Source organism: Podarcis erhardii (genome assembly GCF_964252035.2).
Source record: "Podarcis erhardii genome assembly, chromosome: 7".
Classification (NCBI taxonomy): domain Eukaryota; kingdom Metazoa; phylum Chordata; class Lepidosauria; order Squamata; family Lacertidae; genus Podarcis; species Podarcis erhardii.
The window spans coordinates 14,946,045-14,964,773 of NC_138511.1; the positions used below are offsets into that span (position 1 = coordinate 14,946,045).

The 18,729-nt window shown below is 48.3% G+C and overlaps 1 protein-coding gene across 1 annotated transcript in view; it reads left to right on the forward strand.

Moving 5' to 3' along the window:
* Positions 1-474: 474 nt before the first annotated feature.
* Positions 475-18,729, forward strand: part of ALDH4A1 (aldehyde dehydrogenase 4 family member A1) — a 30,954-nt gene continuing 12,699 nt past the window's right edge. Inside the window, exons 1-11 of the mRNA XM_081871065.1 lie at positions 475-632; positions 4,392-4,485; positions 6,105-6,197; positions 7,159-7,206; positions 8,304-8,459; positions 10,103-10,252; positions 11,431-11,505; positions 12,845-13,032; positions 14,499-14,572; positions 16,488-16,684; positions 18,680-18,724. Of these exons, the coding sequence (XP_081727191.1) occupies positions 592-632; positions 4,392-4,485; positions 6,105-6,197; positions 7,159-7,206; positions 8,304-8,459; positions 10,103-10,252; positions 11,431-11,505; positions 12,845-13,032; positions 14,499-14,572; positions 16,488-16,684; positions 18,680-18,724 (1,161 nt within the window). The 5' untranslated portion in view covers positions 475-591. The remainder of the gene's footprint in view (positions 633-4,391; positions 4,486-6,104; positions 6,198-7,158; positions 7,207-8,303; positions 8,460-10,102; positions 10,253-11,430; positions 11,506-12,844; positions 13,033-14,498; positions 14,573-16,487; positions 16,685-18,679; positions 18,725-18,729) is intronic.

An 18,729-nucleotide genomic window follows, 5' to 3' on the forward strand; every position in this document is an offset into this window, starting at 1 on the left:
TTGCTTGGGTCTGGGACCGATATCCAACCCTTTGTGAATGCACTGGAAATGCTGCAGGATTCCTTAGTTTGCCCCCCACAATTCCACACCCGCTCTCTTAGCTGATTCCCCCTTTAAGACATCTTTGCTGAGTTTCCCCTTTACCTCTCTCATTTAAAGGTTGCAACTTGAAGCCGGCGTCTGATTGGTTGAAACTATCCGGTGCCGCCTTCTGGTTGGCTCCCGCGGCTCCCTCCCCGTTTTCCGAAGAGCATTGGGTTAGCCTACTTGCCTTTCTTTGGGGGGGGGAGGCAAAGGAAGAATCTAAATATAGATACTTTCAGCTAGGGATATTTGAGGCTGAACTCTGCTGAGAAAATACATATAACAATAAATGCTTTCGGAGCTATGTTGTGTAGCAGTGCGTAATGGGTTGTTCTTCTCGGGGGCGGGGGAATACAGATATCCCCCCCGCATTGCTAAGAGAATGGTCCATTCCAAATTAAGGAACAGGGAGGGGTTACCCCTTTCAATGCGTGCTTTGCTCCCAGTTTGGGATTCCTTTTTGCAAAGCCTCTAAAGAGAGAGATATATACCGTGTATATACGTAAGATGCTGCTTCCTCTGTTACAGAGAACGCTACCCAGGGTGGGGTGAGTTTGGATTATTGGGGGGGGGGAGATTATTTGGGGAGGGGGGCAAATCTTCTCTTTCCTGTCTTGAATCCCGATTTTCCAAGTGTGGGGCAGTCAGGCTGAAACCACCCCATCGCAAACTGTGCTCCTGTATATAATAATAATAATAATAATAATAATAATAATAATAATCAAAATAATTTTTTTTCCCTTCCAGTAGCACCTTAAAGACCAACTAAGTTAGTTCTTGGTAAGTTAGTTCTCATACCAAGAACTAACTTAGTTGGTCTTTAAGGTGCTACTGGAAGGGAAAAAAAATTATTTTGTTTTGACTATGGCAGACCAACACGGCTACCTATCTGCAACTAATAATAATAATAGTAGTAGTAGTTTATTTATACCCAGCCCATTGAGAGCCAGTGTGGTGTAGTGGTTAAGAGCGGTAGTCTTGTAATCTGGGGAACCGGGTTCGATTCCCCGCTCCTCCACATGCAGCTGCTGGGTGACCTTGGGCTAGTCACACTTCTCTGAAGTCTCTCAGCCCCACTCACCTCACAGAGTGTTTGTTGTGGGGGAGGAAGGGAAAGGAGAATGTTAGCCGCTTTGAGACTCCTTAAAGGGAGTGAAAGGCGGGATATCAAATCCAAACTCTTCTTCTTCTTCTTCTTCTGGCTGGGTTTCCCCAGCCACTCTGGGTGGCTTCCAACAAAACATTAAAATACAGTAGTCTGTTAAACATTAAAAGCTTCCCTAAACAGGGCTGCCTTCAGATGTCTTCTAAAAGTTTGGTAGTTGTTTCTCTCTTTGACATCTGATGGGAGGGCATTCCACAGGGTGGGTGCCACTACGGAGAAGGCCCTCTGCCTGGTTCCCTGTAGCTTTGCTTCTTGCAATGAGGGAACTGCCAGAAGGCCCTCTGCGCTGGACCTCAGCGTCCGGGCAGAATGATGGGGGTGGAGACGCTCAGCACTTTGAATTGTGCTCAGAAATGTACTGGGAGCCAGTGTAGATCTTTCAGGACAGGTGTTATATGGTCTCGATGGCCGCTCCCAGTCACCAGTCTAGCTGTCGCATTCTGGATTAGTTGTAGTTTCCTGGCTGGCTTTTATATTGGGTATTGCAGAGCCCCTCTTATAGAAGTCTGAAAGTGACCCACCCCATTTTTGGAAGGAAGGTCTTCTTGCCACTATCTGATCACCCTTCGGGCTGGTGGTGGGGAGTCTGGAGCCCTTAGTTCTAGGGGTATCTCTGGAGTAACCTCCTTCCTTGCATGCAAAAGTACCCCTGTAGTAAACAAAGATCAAAACTGGGCAGTCACTTCTACTTTTTTGGGGGGGTGTAGGGAACCTCGTAGTAGCCTCCCCAGGAATTACTTTTCTATTCATTCCTCAATGAATAGCCCCCTTCTATTGATTCCTGATGTAAAGACCCCTTCCAGAGTTTGACTGCAAGCCTAACTTCACTTAACTTGTGAGTTAAGCTCCATTCAATTCAATGGGACATTTATGTATATATAGTTCAGCCATGATCTCTTTTTGTCTCCTGGATCTTACTCTCTTGTGCTGTTGTAAGGATTTGCAATTTCAAACTGTCAGTATTCTATTGGTGGGTGGTAGCAGGGGATCGAGATCTGTATTTATTGAGTTGTTTCTAACATTAGCCCTCCTTTGAGTAAACTAATAAACTTAATGGACATTGGCAAACTTGAGACCATTAATTTCAGTAGGTCTAATCTGGGTAAAACTAACCCATAGTATTTATCTCCCGGGACAGGCACCCGTTTTCCTCTCTTTTTATCTCCAGAAGCCTTTCGCTTTCTGAGGCTTTGACCATGCCTGAAAAGAGCAATTTCCCCAAATTCAGATAACCTGGAAAAAAACAGACCTGGGGGAGGGGTTGTTAGGTGTGCTTCCCTCTCTCCCTAGGCAGCCAAAGATTTTGCAAGGAGCTTCAAGGCAAGAACTTTGACAGAGGTCGGGTGGCTGCTCTGATGAAATTTTCTGGCCTGTCGTCAGCAAGTGGAATTTTTTCTTTCTCCCCCCCACCAGCAAAAGAACTTCAGTGGGAGGTTAAAAGATGATTTGAGCTCTTAAAAATTAAACTGCAGGAGGAGAACGTCTGCATTTTTGCCCTTCAGAGTGCTTGCCTTAACTTATTTGGAAAAGAATTATTTATAGGCTTTAAATTAAATTGCTGATCCCTGGTTTTTCTGCTAAATTCATTATTATTGATAATTACCCAACCTTCACCCTAAGGCAATCAGGTCCTTGAGATGGTAAAACAATACGTGATTTTTAAAAAGACTCACTTGTGTTGTTGTTTTTTAAAATTCAGACTGAAATGAAAATGAAATAAAATATTTAAAAAGATGGCAACAGGGCAATAGTTCCCATTCAGCTTTGGCAGACCTGGCCAAATGGAAACATCGCAATTTTGATGTGGTCTTACCAACTCAAATCATTTGTTCATTTAGTTCAGTGCTGTCTACTCTGACTGGCAGCAGCTCTCCAGGGTTTCAGCCAGGGGGAATCCCAGCCCTAGCTAGAGATGCTAGTTATTGAATCTGGGACCTTCTACTACGCCCCTTTCAGATGTAGCTGAACTACAACTCCCACCGCTGCTGGCCGTGCTTGCTGGGTCTGCCGGGAGTTGAAGTTCAGCAACATCCAGAGGCCTTAATTCTTAAGTCTATCTCTTGCCTCCCGTTGACATAGATTCCTGGTAATTCCAACAGTCCCACAGTCCTGTTATCTCTATCTGCTTTGCACCTTTCCTTTCCTTATCGCAGCTAATGAGGGCTTGGATTTTATCAGCGCTTGCATGAGATAACAGACTGGCAAAGCCACCATCTTAGGAAAGTAAACACACACAGCCGGTCTGCTTTCCCCATGTCTCTCCAACTGCACTTGCCCTAAAGTTCTTAAAGAAAATTTGAGCTGGCTCGCTGTTCCGGTGCGGAGAAGAATGTCAAGCTTTGCACCAAGACGCACACGTCCAGCTACAGTCTGCTGAGCAAACTGTTGAACTTTGGACTGAAGGCCAAAACATTGGGCAGGCTGCATTGGCAATGGCAGCGTCTCTGTAGCAAGATCTGTTGCTAGCGCTGTTAATAGCTGTCAGCCGTCCCTTATTTGGCGGGAAAGTCCCTTATCCCAGCGCTGTGTCCCACTGCTGTCCCTTATTGATGATGTCCCTTAAATTTCCCGGGTTTCAAAGGAAGCAGCTCCTCTCCCTCCCTCCCAGGGAGGAGGGAGGCTCCAACTGTGTTGCTTGGCTGCGTTGCTCACCCAGTAAGGAGTCTAAGAACGACTGGGGGGGTGGAGCTTGCATGCCTTGTGCCGATCAAATCGGCTGCATTGCCTGGAGACTCGCCTTTGCTCAGCGCTTCCCAGCGGAGAGGTGACAGTGGTTTTCCTTGCTGCATCCCCTTTGCCGGGTTGCTGCGCTGTGGGAACCACTGCTTGAGGCTTCGTTTGGCTGCTGGCTGGGCTTTCTGCATTTGGCTCGGAGGAGCTCAGAAGTTGAACATACCTGTGTTCAGAAAATCCCTTATTTTGGCTGCTGATCCCGTATTTTCGAGGCTGCTGGTCCCTTATTTTCAAATCTGTAAGTTGACAGCTATGGCACTGTTGTGGATGTCATTCTGTGGCCGTCATCCGCCACGGCCTTTCTGTAAAAGGACCCAGCAGCTTAATAGGGGGGTAATTCCCAAAGGAACCTGAGAACTAACATTTCTCCCTTTTCTTTCTCCCTTCTCCCACCTGGTCCCCTTACCAGGCTGCGATGGCAGCACCGAGCCACTGCAGAGGTGACCAACGAACCCATTTTGGCATTCAAGTCCGGCAGCCCCGAACGAGCAGCTCTGCAGAAGGTACTGCATAGAGGAGATATACGCACTTTGGGCATCGTTGAACTTGACCGTCACTTGCCTTTACTGCCCCTCACTGCCTCCGTCACAACTCTGCCTTCTTTTAATGCTAGAATGGGGAACCCTTGGACCTCCAGATGTTGCTGCTACAGCTGATGGGAATTGGGAATCTAGCAACATCTGGAAGGCCCACAGTTTCCCCCATCCCTAAACTAGACCATCACTTGCCTTTACTGACTCCAGCTACCGTATTTTTCCATGTATAACAAGCCCCTGTGTATAAGACTAAAAATTGAGAAAATGGGTGGAGATTGCCCAGAGTTGCTGAGCTTTTTTGGGGAGGGGATTGCCCACAGTTGCTGAACATTTTCGGGGGGAATTTCCTAGACTTGTTGAAAATTGCTCACCCTCAGGACTGCCACAACCAATCGCACACACATCCACAAAGCCACCAATCGTCTGCACACTCGCCGAAAGCAAGTGCCAATTGCCCGCCCAATTGCTGCAGCAGCCAATAGCCAGCGGACCTCCACGCATCCACCAATAACATGCAAAAACGCCACTGGCAGTCTTCTACTTGCTGCAGCCAACAATCGCCTGTCCCAACTCTCCACTATCCGTGTATAAGACGAGCCCCAATTTTTTGCATAATTTTAAAATAAAAAACCCTCGTCCTATACACGGAAAAATACGTTACTTCCATCAGCTACTGTTTTCCTTGTGCATTTTTTACTTGTTCATACCTACTTCCTTGGGTTATGGGGCTTTTCATGCCAAAGCCTTTTTACTGTTATGCCGACTTAGGTACCCTAATTCGAAGCATCCTCAGATTTTGCATCCTATTCAACTTCTAGAGTGTCATGCTGTTTTGGAAGAAGGTAAAGGTACCCCTGACCGTTAGGTCCAGTTGTGGACGATTCTGGGGTTGGGGCACTCATCCCGCTTTATTGGCCGAGGGAGCCGGCGAACAGCTTCCGGGTCATGTGGCCAGCATGACTAAGCCACTTCTGGTGAACCAGAGCAGCGCACGGAAACGCTGTTTACCTCTCTGCCGGAGCGGTACCTATTTATCTACTTGCACTTTGATGTGCTTTCAAACTGCTAGGTTGGCAGGAGCAGGGACCGAGCAACGGCAGTTCACCCCGTCGCAGGGATTTGAACTGCCAACCTTCCAATCGGCAAGCCCTAGGCTCTGTGGTATAGACCACAGAGCCACCTGCGTCCCTTTGGAAGAAGTTACATAACCCGTAATCTTACATATACACGTATGGGTCTGAGTGACAGACGTCTTTGTTACATATCTTTAGGCACCAGGCAGAAACATTCTTTTTCCCCCAGGCCTTTGGCTACTTCAATCATCTATAGCCTTTTAAACTGTGTTCTTGTTTTTGTTTGTTACTATATTATGTATTTTTATGTTGTAAATTACTCTGTGATCCTTGGATAAAGGGCAGTATAGAAATTTAATTAATAATTGTAGTTGTAATAATAATAATAATTTTAATGCAGAGATGGGGAATGAACCCATAGCTTCCAGATATTGCTGAACTACAGTTCCCATCCGGTGTTAGAAACTCAGATATATAAGCTGGGCACCAAATGGCTCTTAACTCTTTCTGTAGGCTCTAAATGATTTGAAAGGCAAGACCGAATCCATCCCTTGTGTCGTCGGAGGAGAGGAGGTGTGGACGGCCGATGTGAGGTATCAAGTCTCGGTGAGTTCCGTCGGCAAACTTCCGCTTATATCTATATTTTGTTAGTGCCCTGACATAGCCCTGAGATGAATTTTCCCTCCACTTCCCAAAATCACTAAGCTGTCGAGATTTTGTTTTTAGATTTTGTTTGGGAAGGATAACCTCACTGTCGCTGGAGCCTGTGTAGCGGTTTGAGTGTCAGGCTAGGATCTGGGAGACACGGGTTCAAATCCCAACTCAGCCGTAAAGCTCTCTGTGGGAACCTTGGGGGCCAGTTGCTGCTTTTGCTTACCTCACTGGGTTGTTGCTGGGATTAAATGAGGGCAAGGAGGAACTATGTACAACCCCTCGAGGTTCCTGGAGAAAAAGGCAGGATATAAATCCAATGAAAGAAAATCTTGTTGGGATTAGTTGGAGGGCCCTTGGTATGAGCTTGAAATATTCCTTGAAATATCTTTTGGAATGCCAATGGGCTTTATTCCTAGCTAAGACTACTGCTATCCTATATAAACTTAAAGGTAAAGGGACCCCTGACCATTAGGTCCAGTTGTGACCGACTCTTGGGTTGCTGCGCTCATCTCGCTTTATTGGCCGAGGGAGCCGGCGTACAGCTTCTGGGTCATGTGGCCAGCATGACTAAGCCGCTTCTGGCAAACCAGAGCAGCGCACGGAAATGCCGTTTACCTTCCTGCCAGAGCGGTACCTATTTATCTACTTGCACTTTGATGTGCTTTCGAACTGCTAGGTTGGCAGGAGCAGGGACTGAGCAACAGGAGCTCACCCCGTCGCGGGGATTCAAACCGCCGACCTTCAGATCGGCAAGCCCTAGGCTGTGTGGTTTAACCCACAGCACCACCCGCGTCCCTTGCGCCACCTGGGAGTAAATCCCGTTGAAACCTGGGAGATGGGGCTGGCTTCTGAGTAGACGGGCAGAACGTTACAATAAGGACCTCCAAAAATACCCTTTTCTTTTCTTTTTCAGCCTTTCAACCATTCCCACAAAGTGGCCAAATACTGCTACGCAGATAAGGTGAGCAGTGCCTGCGTCGGAAGCCGTGTCTGGCGGCAGATGTGCTGCTTGGGCATGGATAGTTTCCTGGTGATAGAAATGGGTTTTCCTGCATGCTCTACCTGTTGAGCTACAGTCCCTCTCTTACTTCCCACGGCGGCCAATCAGATGCCTCTGGTTGGCCCACCAGCAGGGTGCAAAACTCCCCACCATCCAGTACTCAGATGAATGCTGCTGTCCTGTGGCAGGGAGTGCCGCCGGTGCTGTGTGCATCGAACGGTGGAGGAAGTTATTCTCTCTATTCTCTCCAAACTGCATTTAATTCTTTTTTTAAAAAAATAATAATATTTATTCCAGTTTTAGAGGTTACAAAAAGAAAACACTAAATTAGGCATGAAAAAACAAAGCAATACATCACAATAGATACAAACAGACAAAAAATAGAGAAAAAGAAAAAAAACACACAGAAAAATGCGAACAAAAAACAAACCAAACCTTCCCATAACTTATTTTTCATCAGCTTATTTCCTTGACCTCCTCACACCTCCCTTTTTTGTATTCTAGTTCAATTAGATGTTTCAGCAAATCCTTTCCAACTTTGTTTTTATCCTAATAATTTATCTTGATATACTGTTATTCACGTCAATTTTAACTTAATCCTTATATCATTTCTGCTAAAACCACATTACTTCATTCCAACAACCTTCTAACATTCCTTAATTTTACAATGTTTCTGTAGATAGACTTTAAATTTTTTCCAATCTTCTTCCACCGACTCTTCACCTTGGTCTCGGATTCTACCAGTCATTTCCGCCAATTCCATATAGTCCATCACTTTCATCTGCCATTCTTCCCGGCTGGGTAAATCTTGTGTCTTCCAATACTTCACGATGAGTATTCTTGCTGCTGTTGTTGCATACATCAGATGCCTCTGGTTGGCCCACCAGCAGGGTGCAAAACTCCCCACCATCCAGTACTCAGATGAATGCTGCTGTCCTGTGGCAGGGAGTGCCGCCGGTGCTGTGTGCATTGAACGGTGGAGGAAGTTATTCTCTCTATTCTCTCCAAACTGCATTTCATTCTTATAAACCTCCTCTGTTGTCTTCTCTGCCAACCAGGACTTGCTGAACAAGGCCATCAACGCCGCAGTGGCCGCCCGAAGGGAATGGGACCTACGGCCTGTCCAGGACCGTGCAGAGATATTTTTCAAAGCGGCCAACCTGCTGAGCGGTCCCAGGAGAGCAGAAATCTTGGCCAAGACCATGGTGGGACAGGTGTGTGGTGTGTCGTGGGTCTAAAACCCCAGCAGGCTGTGCAAGGGATTATGGGAGATGTTTCTGTGGTTAGGGCCAGGTGCGCAGCCTGGGAGTCATTTTGAACTCACAGCTGTCCATGGAGGCACAGGTCAAATCCGTGTCCAGGGCAGCTGTTTACCAGCTCCACCTGGTACACAGGCTGAGACCCTATCTGCCCGCGGACTGTCTCGCCAGAGTGATGCATGCTCTGGTTATCTCCCACTTTGACTACTGCAATGCGCTCTATGTGGGGCTACCTTTGAAGGTGACCCGGAAACTACAACTAATCCAGAACGCGGCAACCAGCCTGGTGACTGGGAGCACCCTCCGAGACCACATAGCACCAGTCTTGAAAGACCTACATTGGCTCCCAGTACATTTCCGAGCACAATTCAAAGTGTCGGTGCTGACCTTGAAAGCCCTAAACAGCCTCGGTCCAGTATACCTGAAGGAGCGTCTCCACCCCCATTTTTCTACCCGGACACTGAGGTCCAGCTCCGAGGGCCTTCTGGCGATTCCCTCACTGCGAGAAGCCAAGATACAGGGAACCAGGCAGAGGGCCTTCTTGGTAGTGGCTCCCATTCTGTGGAACACCCTCCCACCAGATGTCAAAGAGAACAACAACTACCAGACTTTTAGAAGACATCTGAAGGCAGCCCTGTTTAGGGAAGCTTTTAATGTTTGATGCATTATAGTATTTTAATATTTTTTGGGAAGCCGCCCAGAGTGGCTGGGGAAGCCCAGCCAGATGGGCGGGGTATAAATAAATTATTATTATTATTATTATTATTATTATTATTATTAGGATCCTCCTCTGCCTTCCTGCGGGCTGTGTTGAGTTAGAAACAAAAATCTGAAAGAAGAAGCAATATCATTTACAGTGGACACTCGGGTTGCGAACGTGATCCATTTGGGAAGCACGTTTGCAACCCGCAGTGTTCGCAACTTGTGTCTGCGCACGCACGGGTTGTGATTCGGTGCTTCTGCGTATGCTCAAAGCGCGATTTAGCACTTCTGCACAGGCACGGCCACCGAAACCCGGAAGTAAGCAGTTCCAGTACTTCCAGGTTTCGCCGATCTGCAACCCCCCAAAAACGTAATCTGCAGTGTCTGTAACGCAAGGTATGACTGTATTTCTTTCTTTTACCAAAATTTTATATACTGCTTGATTGCAGGGGGTGGACCCTTGGCAGTCCCTTCTAATTCTACAGTCCTTGGATTGTATGATTGCAAAAGAAAAGAAACCCAATATTTTTGCACCTAGTCTTTGGAACTCCCTGCCCCTTGACACCGGGCAAGCATCTTCACCATACACCTTCTGGTGCCTGCTGAAAACGTTTTTGATTAGGCAAAGCCGATCCAGACACGTAGAATGCTTGCGAGGGTTTTGATCCGATTTTTAACGCCTTGTTGAATTTTGTTATTTTTTTTCCAGTGTTTGATTTTAACTTTTTTTAAAAAAGTAATAATTTGATTGTTCTGCTCATTTTTTGTGAACACTGGACGCGTATTATGTGGTAGCTCCGTGTTAAGGGGAGGGAAGCAGAGGCCAGTGTGGATAAGGGACTGAACATGAACTTGGAAGAAAGGCAACTTTGGAAAGTTTTGTTTGTTTAAACCAGGCAAAGACCGTCATCCAGGCGGAGATTGACGCGGCCGCAGAGCTCATCGACTTCTTCCGTTTCAATGCCAAATATGCCGTGGAGCTGGAGGAACAGCAGCCGCTCAGCGTTCCCCCCAGTACCAACAGCATGATCTATCGGGGGCTGGAGGTGGGGCACAAAGGTTGTTCCCCCCTGGGGTGGGGTATCCTCTATGTGACAGTCAGGATAGAGACCATTGTGACTGGGGGGTGGGGGGTTGGACCAGAAGATCCTTGCGGGTTCCTTCCAGCCCTGTAATTCCATGATCATAAAGACAACAATCCATGGAGGCGCAGGTCAGTTCTGTGTCCAGGGCAGCTGTCTACCAGCTCCATCTGGTACGCAGGCTGAGACTCTACCTGCCCGCGGACTGTCTCGCCAGAGTGCTGCATGCTCTGGTTATCTCCTGCTTGGACTACTGCAATGCGCTCTACGTGGGGCTACCTTTGAAGGTGACCCGGAAACTGCAACTAATCCAGAATGCGGCAGCTAGACTGGTAACTGGGAGCGGCCGCCGAGACCACATAACACCGGTCCAGAAAGATCTACACTGGCTCCCATTACATTTCTGAGCACAATTCAAAGTGTTGGTGCTGACCTTTAAAACCCTAAATGGCCTCAGCCCATTATACCTGAAGGGGTGTCTCCACCCCCATCGTTCTGCCCGGACGATGAGGTCCAGCGCCGATGGCCTTCAGGTGGTTCCCTCACTGTGAGAAGCCAAGTTACAGGGAACCAGGCAGAGGGCCTTCTCGGTAGTGGCACCCGCCCTGTGGAACGCCCTCCCACCAGATGTCAAAGAGAAGAACAACTATCAGACTTCTAGAAGACATGTGAAGGCAGCCCTGTTTAGGGAAGATTTTAATGTTTAACAGACCACTGTATTTTAATCTTTTGTTGGAAGCTGCCCAGAGTGGCTGGGGAAACCCAGCCAGATGGGCGGGGTATAAATTATTATTATTATTATTATTAAGCACTTTGCTAAATGGCAGGGAGCCATTCGCCCCCAACTTCTGACCATCAGTCCCGCCCACCCACCTTTTCTGACTTCTGCATGGTTTCAAGCTTGCCTGTGCACAATGAGGGCTAGAAGCTTTGCAGGGCTGTGTTTGTTTGTTTGTTTTTTAATTAATGCGAAGTTTCTCAGGGAGCTGCAGCCCTGTTCATATTTTTAAAAAAACACATGCTACAGATGCTTTTGCGGGCTCATTCGCTCGCTCGCTCGCGCCTCCCCCCCCCCCCAAGAAACTCTTCTGTGGCTGCTTATTCCACGGTCCTAATTCATCCTTTTTTCCCTACTCCTGCAGGGTTTCGTTGCTGCTGTCTCCCCCTTCAACTTCACCGCCATCGGAGGGAACCTGGCAGGAGCTCCCGCTTTGATGGTGAGTAATCGGGGGGGGGGGGGGCTGGGCGGCTCTTTGGTGTTTCGTCTTCCCCCCACCAGCCAGTGGCAGGGGGAGTTTTGGTTAGAAGTGTTTCTCCCCCCTCCCCACGTATTTCTACACCCAGCCCTGTGCTTTTTGAACACCAGGGGGGGGGTCCCTCCTGCTGCCTGCTGAGCATCTCATGGGGAAAGCGTTCCGGTTCTTAAACATCGCCCTCCCTCCCCTCGCCATCCTCTGGACATTTTTTTAAAAAATGTCTTTTTTTAAAACTAGGAAACTTCCTCGAAGTTTGCTAGGCAATCCTGAGACACAGAGGAGAGTGGGTTAGGGACAAAAGCCCATACCCAGTCTCTCAAATTCAAGAACGTAAGAATTTAGGAATAATCAGGCCACTGTCCCAACTAGTCCCTCAAGTGCAAGGGCCTTCTCCCCTCCTGTAGTTTTCCGCAAAAATAGAGGTTGGTAGCCATCACTGCCTCCTGTGGCAGGCAGTTCCATAGTTTATATGCTGCATGAAGAAGTTATTTCATGTTATCTGTCTCGAATCTTCCAACGTTCGGCTGCGTTAGAGGAGTTCTAGTGTTATGAGAGAAGGAGAAAATATTTTCTCTCTCTGCTTTCTCCATGCTACGCCCAAATTAGTAAACTTCCATGCTACGCCCAAATTAGTAGACTTCCCGCCAGGCTCCCTAGGCTTGCGGGATAGCAGCCTGTTCTGGGGTCGGGGGAAGCTCGAGCTTCCCCCGCCCCAGCCCCGCGCCTGGGGGGGAAATAATTTTTTTTCTTTATTCCCCCCCCAAAAGACTAGGTGTGCCCTATGGGCTGGTGTGCCCTATAGGGCGAAAAATATGGTACAGTGGTGCCTCGCAAGACGAAAATAATCCGTTCCGTGAGGCTCTTCGTATAGCGGTTTTTTTGTCTTGCGAAGCAAGCCCATTGTCAGCTTAGCGGATTAGCGCTATTAGCGGTTTAGCGGCTTTTAGCGGATCAGCTGATAAGCGGCTTATCAGCGGATCAGCTGATAAGTGGCTTAGGGCTTAGGAAAAGGGGGGAAAAAGGGAAAAAACCCCGCAGGAACTCGCAAGACATTTTCGTCTTGCGAAGCAAGCCCATAGGGAAATTCGTTTTGCGAAGCGCCTCCAAAACGGAAAACCCTTTCGTCTAGCGGGTTTTCTGTCTTGCGAGGCGTTCGTCTTGCGGGGCACCACTGTAACTGTCCTAACTAAATACCAGTTGCATTGCAGGCGGGTGGACTAGAATCCCTTCCAGCTCTACAATTCTATGATTCTGTGACAAATCTGATTTGCTTTGTGGCCTTTGCTTTCTCCCCTTCCAGGGGAACGTGGTCCTCTGGAAGCCTAGCGACACAGCCATGCTGTCCAGCTATGCCGTCTACAAGATCCTTTTGGAAGCCGGGCTCCCGCCCAACGTCATCCAGTTCGTCCCGGCCGACGGCCCCGTTTTTGGCGATACAGTGACCGCCTCGGAGCACTTTTGTGGGCTCAACTTCACCGGCAGTGTACCGTGAGTTAGGAGGGGTGGGAGACCTCCTGTTTGTAGGCTGCCACCGATTTGAAGTTGTCTTTACAGGTTGTTCAATTTCCTGTTCATAGGCTGCCACTTCCTGGAAGACCTGTTTACGGGATGCTCAGCTTCCTGTTTACAAGTTTCCACTTCTTGGAGGTCATCTTTGTGGGCAGCTCAGATTCCTATTTATAGGCTGCCACTTTCTGGAAGACATTCATAGGCTGCCACTTCCTGGAAGAGTTGTTTCCCGGGATGCTCAACTTCCTGCTTACACACTGACACTTCCTGGAAGTTGTATTTGCAAGTTTCTCAACTTCCTGTTTATAGACTGATACTTCCTGCAAGATGAATTTGCAGCATGCCTGACTTCCTGTTTATAGGTACCACTTCCTGGAAGAGTTGTTTACGGGATGCTGAGCTTCCTGCTTACACACTGACACTTCCTGGAAGTTGTATTTGCAAGTTGCTCAACTTCCTGTTTATAGACTGATACTTCCTGGAAGGTGTGTTTACAGGTTGCTCAACTTCCTGTCTATAGGTTGACACTTCCTGTCCGTGGCAGAGTGCAGGAGAGGCAAAGCCAGAAGTACTTCATTTCGTTCTCTCTCTCTCCCCCCTCTTTTTTTCTTTCTTTTTGATTTCAAGTGTGACCAAACTCTTGCTTTTCAAAACAATAAAAATGCTAATGCTGTCACACCAGGAGTCTCACACTCCAGCGCTAATTTATGAGCTCCCCACCTTTTAAGGAGCAGGGGCGCATCCGAGCGTGGCGCTCGTTCAGAGGTTTAGAGGAGGCTGGCGCTTTTAATAGCCTCGCAGTCTTCTGAGAGCCAGAGATTGCAGGAGAGGGGGGGTCAGGTCGGGGTGGAAATGGCAACTCCCGCTCGCCCCAGAAAACAGCAAATTGTAATGGGAGGGAGAGAGAGAATCTGCTGATGCAGCCTCTGCCAGAAATTAAGCGGCTGGCTGGTGGCAAACAGAGAATTTGGTGCCCCGAGAATTGTAGAATTGTTAGAGATGGAAGGGACTCCACAGGGACATCTAGTCCAACCCCCTTGAGATTGAACCCAGGATCACATACAATATGTTTAGGGGCAGGCTTGACAGATCGAAACAGAGATTATGTGTGTGTGTAACATCACTGTTCATACGAACACCGGAAGAGTCTGAGTTCTGAAATTCTGCATCATGAGAGCCAGTGTGGTGTAGTGGTTAAGAGCGGTAGATTCGTAATCTGGGGAACCGGGTTCGATTCCCTGCTCTTCCACATGCAGCTGCTGGGTGAACTTGGGCTAGTCACACTTCTCTGAAGTCTCTCAGCCTCACTCACCTCACAGAGTGTTTGTTGTGGGGGAGGAAGGGAAAGGAGAATGTTAGCCGCTTTGAGACTCTTTTGGGTAGTCATAAAGTGGGATATGAAATCCAAACTCTTCTTCTTCTTCTTTTCCTCCCCTCCTTTCCAGAACCTTCAAACGCCTCTGGAAGCAGGTCTCCGAGAACCTGGATCGGTACCGCACCTTCCCACGGCTTGCTGGGGGTAAGCGTCTGATGTGGGTGATACCGCCCCAATTCTCCATAGAGGCTGGAAAGACTTGAGTTGTTCCTTGCATGAGTTGCTGTTATTTACTCCTTTCCCCCAAGGAACTAAGAACATAGCAACAGCCTGCTAGATCAGGGCACCTGGCTCATCTAGCCCAGAATCCTGTCCTCACAGTGGCCAAACTGATGCCTCAGATCCTGAGGCCAAGCAGGATCTGAGCCCCAGAGCCCTCTCCCCATCCTGCCACATTTAGCAACTGGTATTCAGAAGCATAGCTGCCTCCAGCTGTAGCCATGGTGGTTGTTAGTCACTCAGTGAATGCATGGAGTGCTCAGGCAGGCTGGAAAGAAACAGATCTGCGCTGTGCGATGTGCAGCGAACCTTGGGAACTCACTGCTGCAGGACCTGAGCAGAACAGCAACTCTCCCCACCCCTCAAGGCTCTTAGGAGAGAGCACCCTTGTGCTTGAGCTTTGCTTGTGGGCTTCCTGTAATGGGCATCTGTTTGGCCGCTGTGAGAACAGGACGCTGCGCTAGATGGCTTGATCCAGCTGGGGGCTTCTTATATACCTCCGGGAGGCATGTGGATTGAAAGGCTGAAATTCAGGTGATGGTTTGCACGGAGACTCCGAGTTGAGTTCTGCCATTTTTTCATTCATTCATTATACAACTGTACAGTGGATGCTCGGGTTGCAAACATGATCTGTGCGGGATGCACGTTCGCAAGCCGTCTGTGCACATGTGGGTTGCGATTCGGCGCTTCTGCGCATTCACAAAGCGTGATTTAGCGCTTCTGCGCATGTGTGACCGCCGAAACCCGGAAGTCACCTGTTCCGGTACTTCTGGGTTTCGGCAGCTTGTAACCCAAAAAAACGCAACCTGAAACGTTTGTAACCCGAGGTATGACTGTACCTTGGTTTTCGAACATCTTAGTTCTTGAACGTTTCGGCTCCCGGTTTGTGAACTATTTTATTTTTTTAAAAAAGATATTTATTGAAGTTTTACCAACAGAAAAAAGAATGTAGTTACAGAATAAAAAAGAAAAAGTTACAAATACAAAAATACAAAAGGAAAATACAAAGTACTTGAAAAGTGAAAAATGAAAAACAATTAGAAAAAAAGAAAAAAATCAATCTTTTCATATCTTATATTTTGTTTACATGTTTCCTGACCTCCTCACACCTCCCTTTTTCGTATTCCAGTTCACATGATTGGTTCAGCAAATCCTTTCCCTCTTTGTTTTTATCTTAATTCTATATCTTAACATATTATAGCTTCATATTTTCATCTGATTATCAATCCATTTTTTACATACTCTTTTTAACCTTATTGCTAGAACCTTTTCATTTCAATCCAACATCATTTTAACATTCATTAATTTTACAATGTTTGTGAACTATTTTTGGAAGCCGAACGTCCAGCGGGGCTTTCGATTGGCTGCAGGAGCTTCCTGCAGCCAATCGGAAACCACGCTTTGGTTTCTGAACATTTTGGAAGCCAAACGGACTTTCAGAACGGATTCCGTTCGACTTCCAAGGTACGACTGTATTTCAGTGCTGCTTTTCACTCGCCTGAGCCGCAAAGCGGTTTTGCATACAGTAATAACAGCAGAGCGTCACGTCCGCAACATAAATTATATAAAAAACAAGCAGCAATTCAGTGTTTGATTGGGGTGTGTGTGTGTGAGAGAGAGAGGGAGGATTTCAGCTCCCAGAAACTGCAGGAGAGTGTCGCCGCTGGACTCGGGTCATGCTCAGGGTACCTGGCTGGCCGCTCTGAGAAGAGGACACTGGGCCAGGGTCCTGATCCAGCCGCAGGGCTCTTCCAACGCTCTCACGAAGCACGGAAGACGACGCCATGCTGCCGCTCAACTCCCGTGCCAAAGTCTCCCTTCTCTCTCTCCCTCTGCGCAGAGTGCGGCGGCAAGAACTTCCACTTTGTCCACTCCTCGGCGGACGTCCCCAGCGTGGTGAGCGGGACCCTGCGCTCGGCCTTCGAGTACGGCGGGCAGAAGTGCTCGGCCTGCTCCCGCCTCTACGCCCCCGACTCTCTGTGGCCCCGCATCAAAGCCTCGCTCCTGGAAGAGCACCGGAAGATCAAAGTGGGCGATGTGAGTGGGAAGACTCCTCTCCCGCTGAAGGGGCTTTGCGGCTCAGCGGGTGGCTGATGGGATTAGAGGCTGCACTTGGCTGGCTGCTAATTCCCATTGAAGGCACCTCTTTATCCCCTGCTTTCCCCCTCCCCGCTTTCGGGACCATCCCTGCCCCCTCCCCGCAATGCCCGACACCCCCTTTCCCTACAGAACTCTCTCCTTCGTCCTTAGTACAGTGGTACCTCGGGTTACATACGCTTCAGGTTACAGACTCCGCTAACCCAGAAATAGTACCTTGGGTTAAGTACTTTGCTTCAGGATGAGAACAGAAATTGTGCTCTGGTGGCGCAGCAGTAGCAGGAGGCCCCATTAGCTAAAGTGGTGGTTCAGGTTAAGAACAGTTTCAGGTTAAGAACAGACCTCCGGAACGAATTAAGTACTTAACCTGAGGTACCATTATACTCCCTCTCTCCCTCTCTCTCTCTGGCAATTAGAAATAAACTTGTTGCCTACACAGGCAAGGGTTGGTTGCACGGAACAGACTAATTAAAAAACAAACAAACAAACCACTGCCTTTTGCCACCCCCCCCTTTTTTCTTCAGAAAGCTATTGATGGCTACTAGCCATGGTGGCTTGACGCGGGTGGCGCTGTGGGTTAAACCACAGAGCCTAGGGCTTGCCGATCAGAAGGTTGGCAGTTTGAATCCCCATGATGGGGTGAGCTCCCGTTTCTCAGTCCCTGCTCCTGCCAACCTAGCAGTTCGAAAGCATGTCAAAGTGAAAGTAGATAAATAAGTACCACTCTGGTGGGAAGGTAAACGGCGTTTCTGTGCACTGCTCTGGTTCGCCAGAAGCGGCTTAGTCATGCTGGCCACATGACCCAGAAGCTGTGCACCGGCTCCCTCGGTCAATAAAGCGAGATGAGCGCCGCAACCCCAGAGTTGGCCACGACGGGACCTAATGGTCAGGGGTCCCTTTACCTTACTAGCCATGGTGGCAGTTCTCTGGCTCCACAGTCAGAGGCTGAGATGCTTCCGAGTCCCAGTTTCTAGAAAACACAGGAGGAGAGAGAGGGCCCTTGCTCCTAGATCCCACTTGCAGGTTCCCCCTTTGGGGCAGCTGGGCTACTGGGCACTGCAATGTTGGGCTACTTGGGCCGTTGGCCTGGGTCAAGGCGGCAGGGCGGATTGCAACGTCAGAGCACAATATTGCAAGCGGTCGCAGTCACAAAAACAGGAGGGGTCCCCAAAACATGCGGTGGCTCCCCTTCCAGCCATAGATGGCGAGGGTTGAACCTAGATCCCTTCGCCATCCAAATCTCGTGCTCTGTGATTCGTGTCTTCATTGATCATATTCACAGAGTGCCTTAACAATCCGTCCTTTTTCCCGAGGAGATCTGGGAATTGTAGCTCTGTGTGGGGAAGAATAACTCTCAGCACCCGTAACAGACTACAGCTCCCAGAATTCTTTGGGGAAAGCATTGATGATAGTAGCTTCTGTACCTAAAGACACTGAACTTCATTTGGCAATTAATTACATTAGTTTCGGCCATTGCAGATAGCGAGATTAATGCTTTTTAGTGGGACTCGGAACTGTAGCGCGACTGGACCTAATGGTCAGGGGTCCCTTTACCTTTACCTTTATCGTGTCCCTTTAAACATTCATGGCTTCCCCTGAAGGATTCTGGGAACTGTAGTTTGTTAAGGCTGCTGAGATTTGTTAGGCAGTTCCCCCATTCCCCTCCCAGAGCTACAGTTTCCAAAGCAGTTTAGCAATCATTCCCTCTTCCCAGGGAATAACTCGGGAGGGGAAGAGGGATCTCAGACAACCTTCAGCACCTTTAATAAACTACAGTTCCCAGAATCCTTCAGAGGAAGCCAAAGTGGTGTTAAAATGGTATCACAGTACCTTCAATGTAAGACATGAATGCAGCCCTCGCTTTGGTGGGAGATGGGCAGAACGGAAACCAAGTGGCATCTCACATTTTTCTTCCTCGTTTCCTTTTCTCCCCAGCCGACAGATTTTGAGACGTTCTTCTCTGCTGTCATCGACCACAAGGTAAC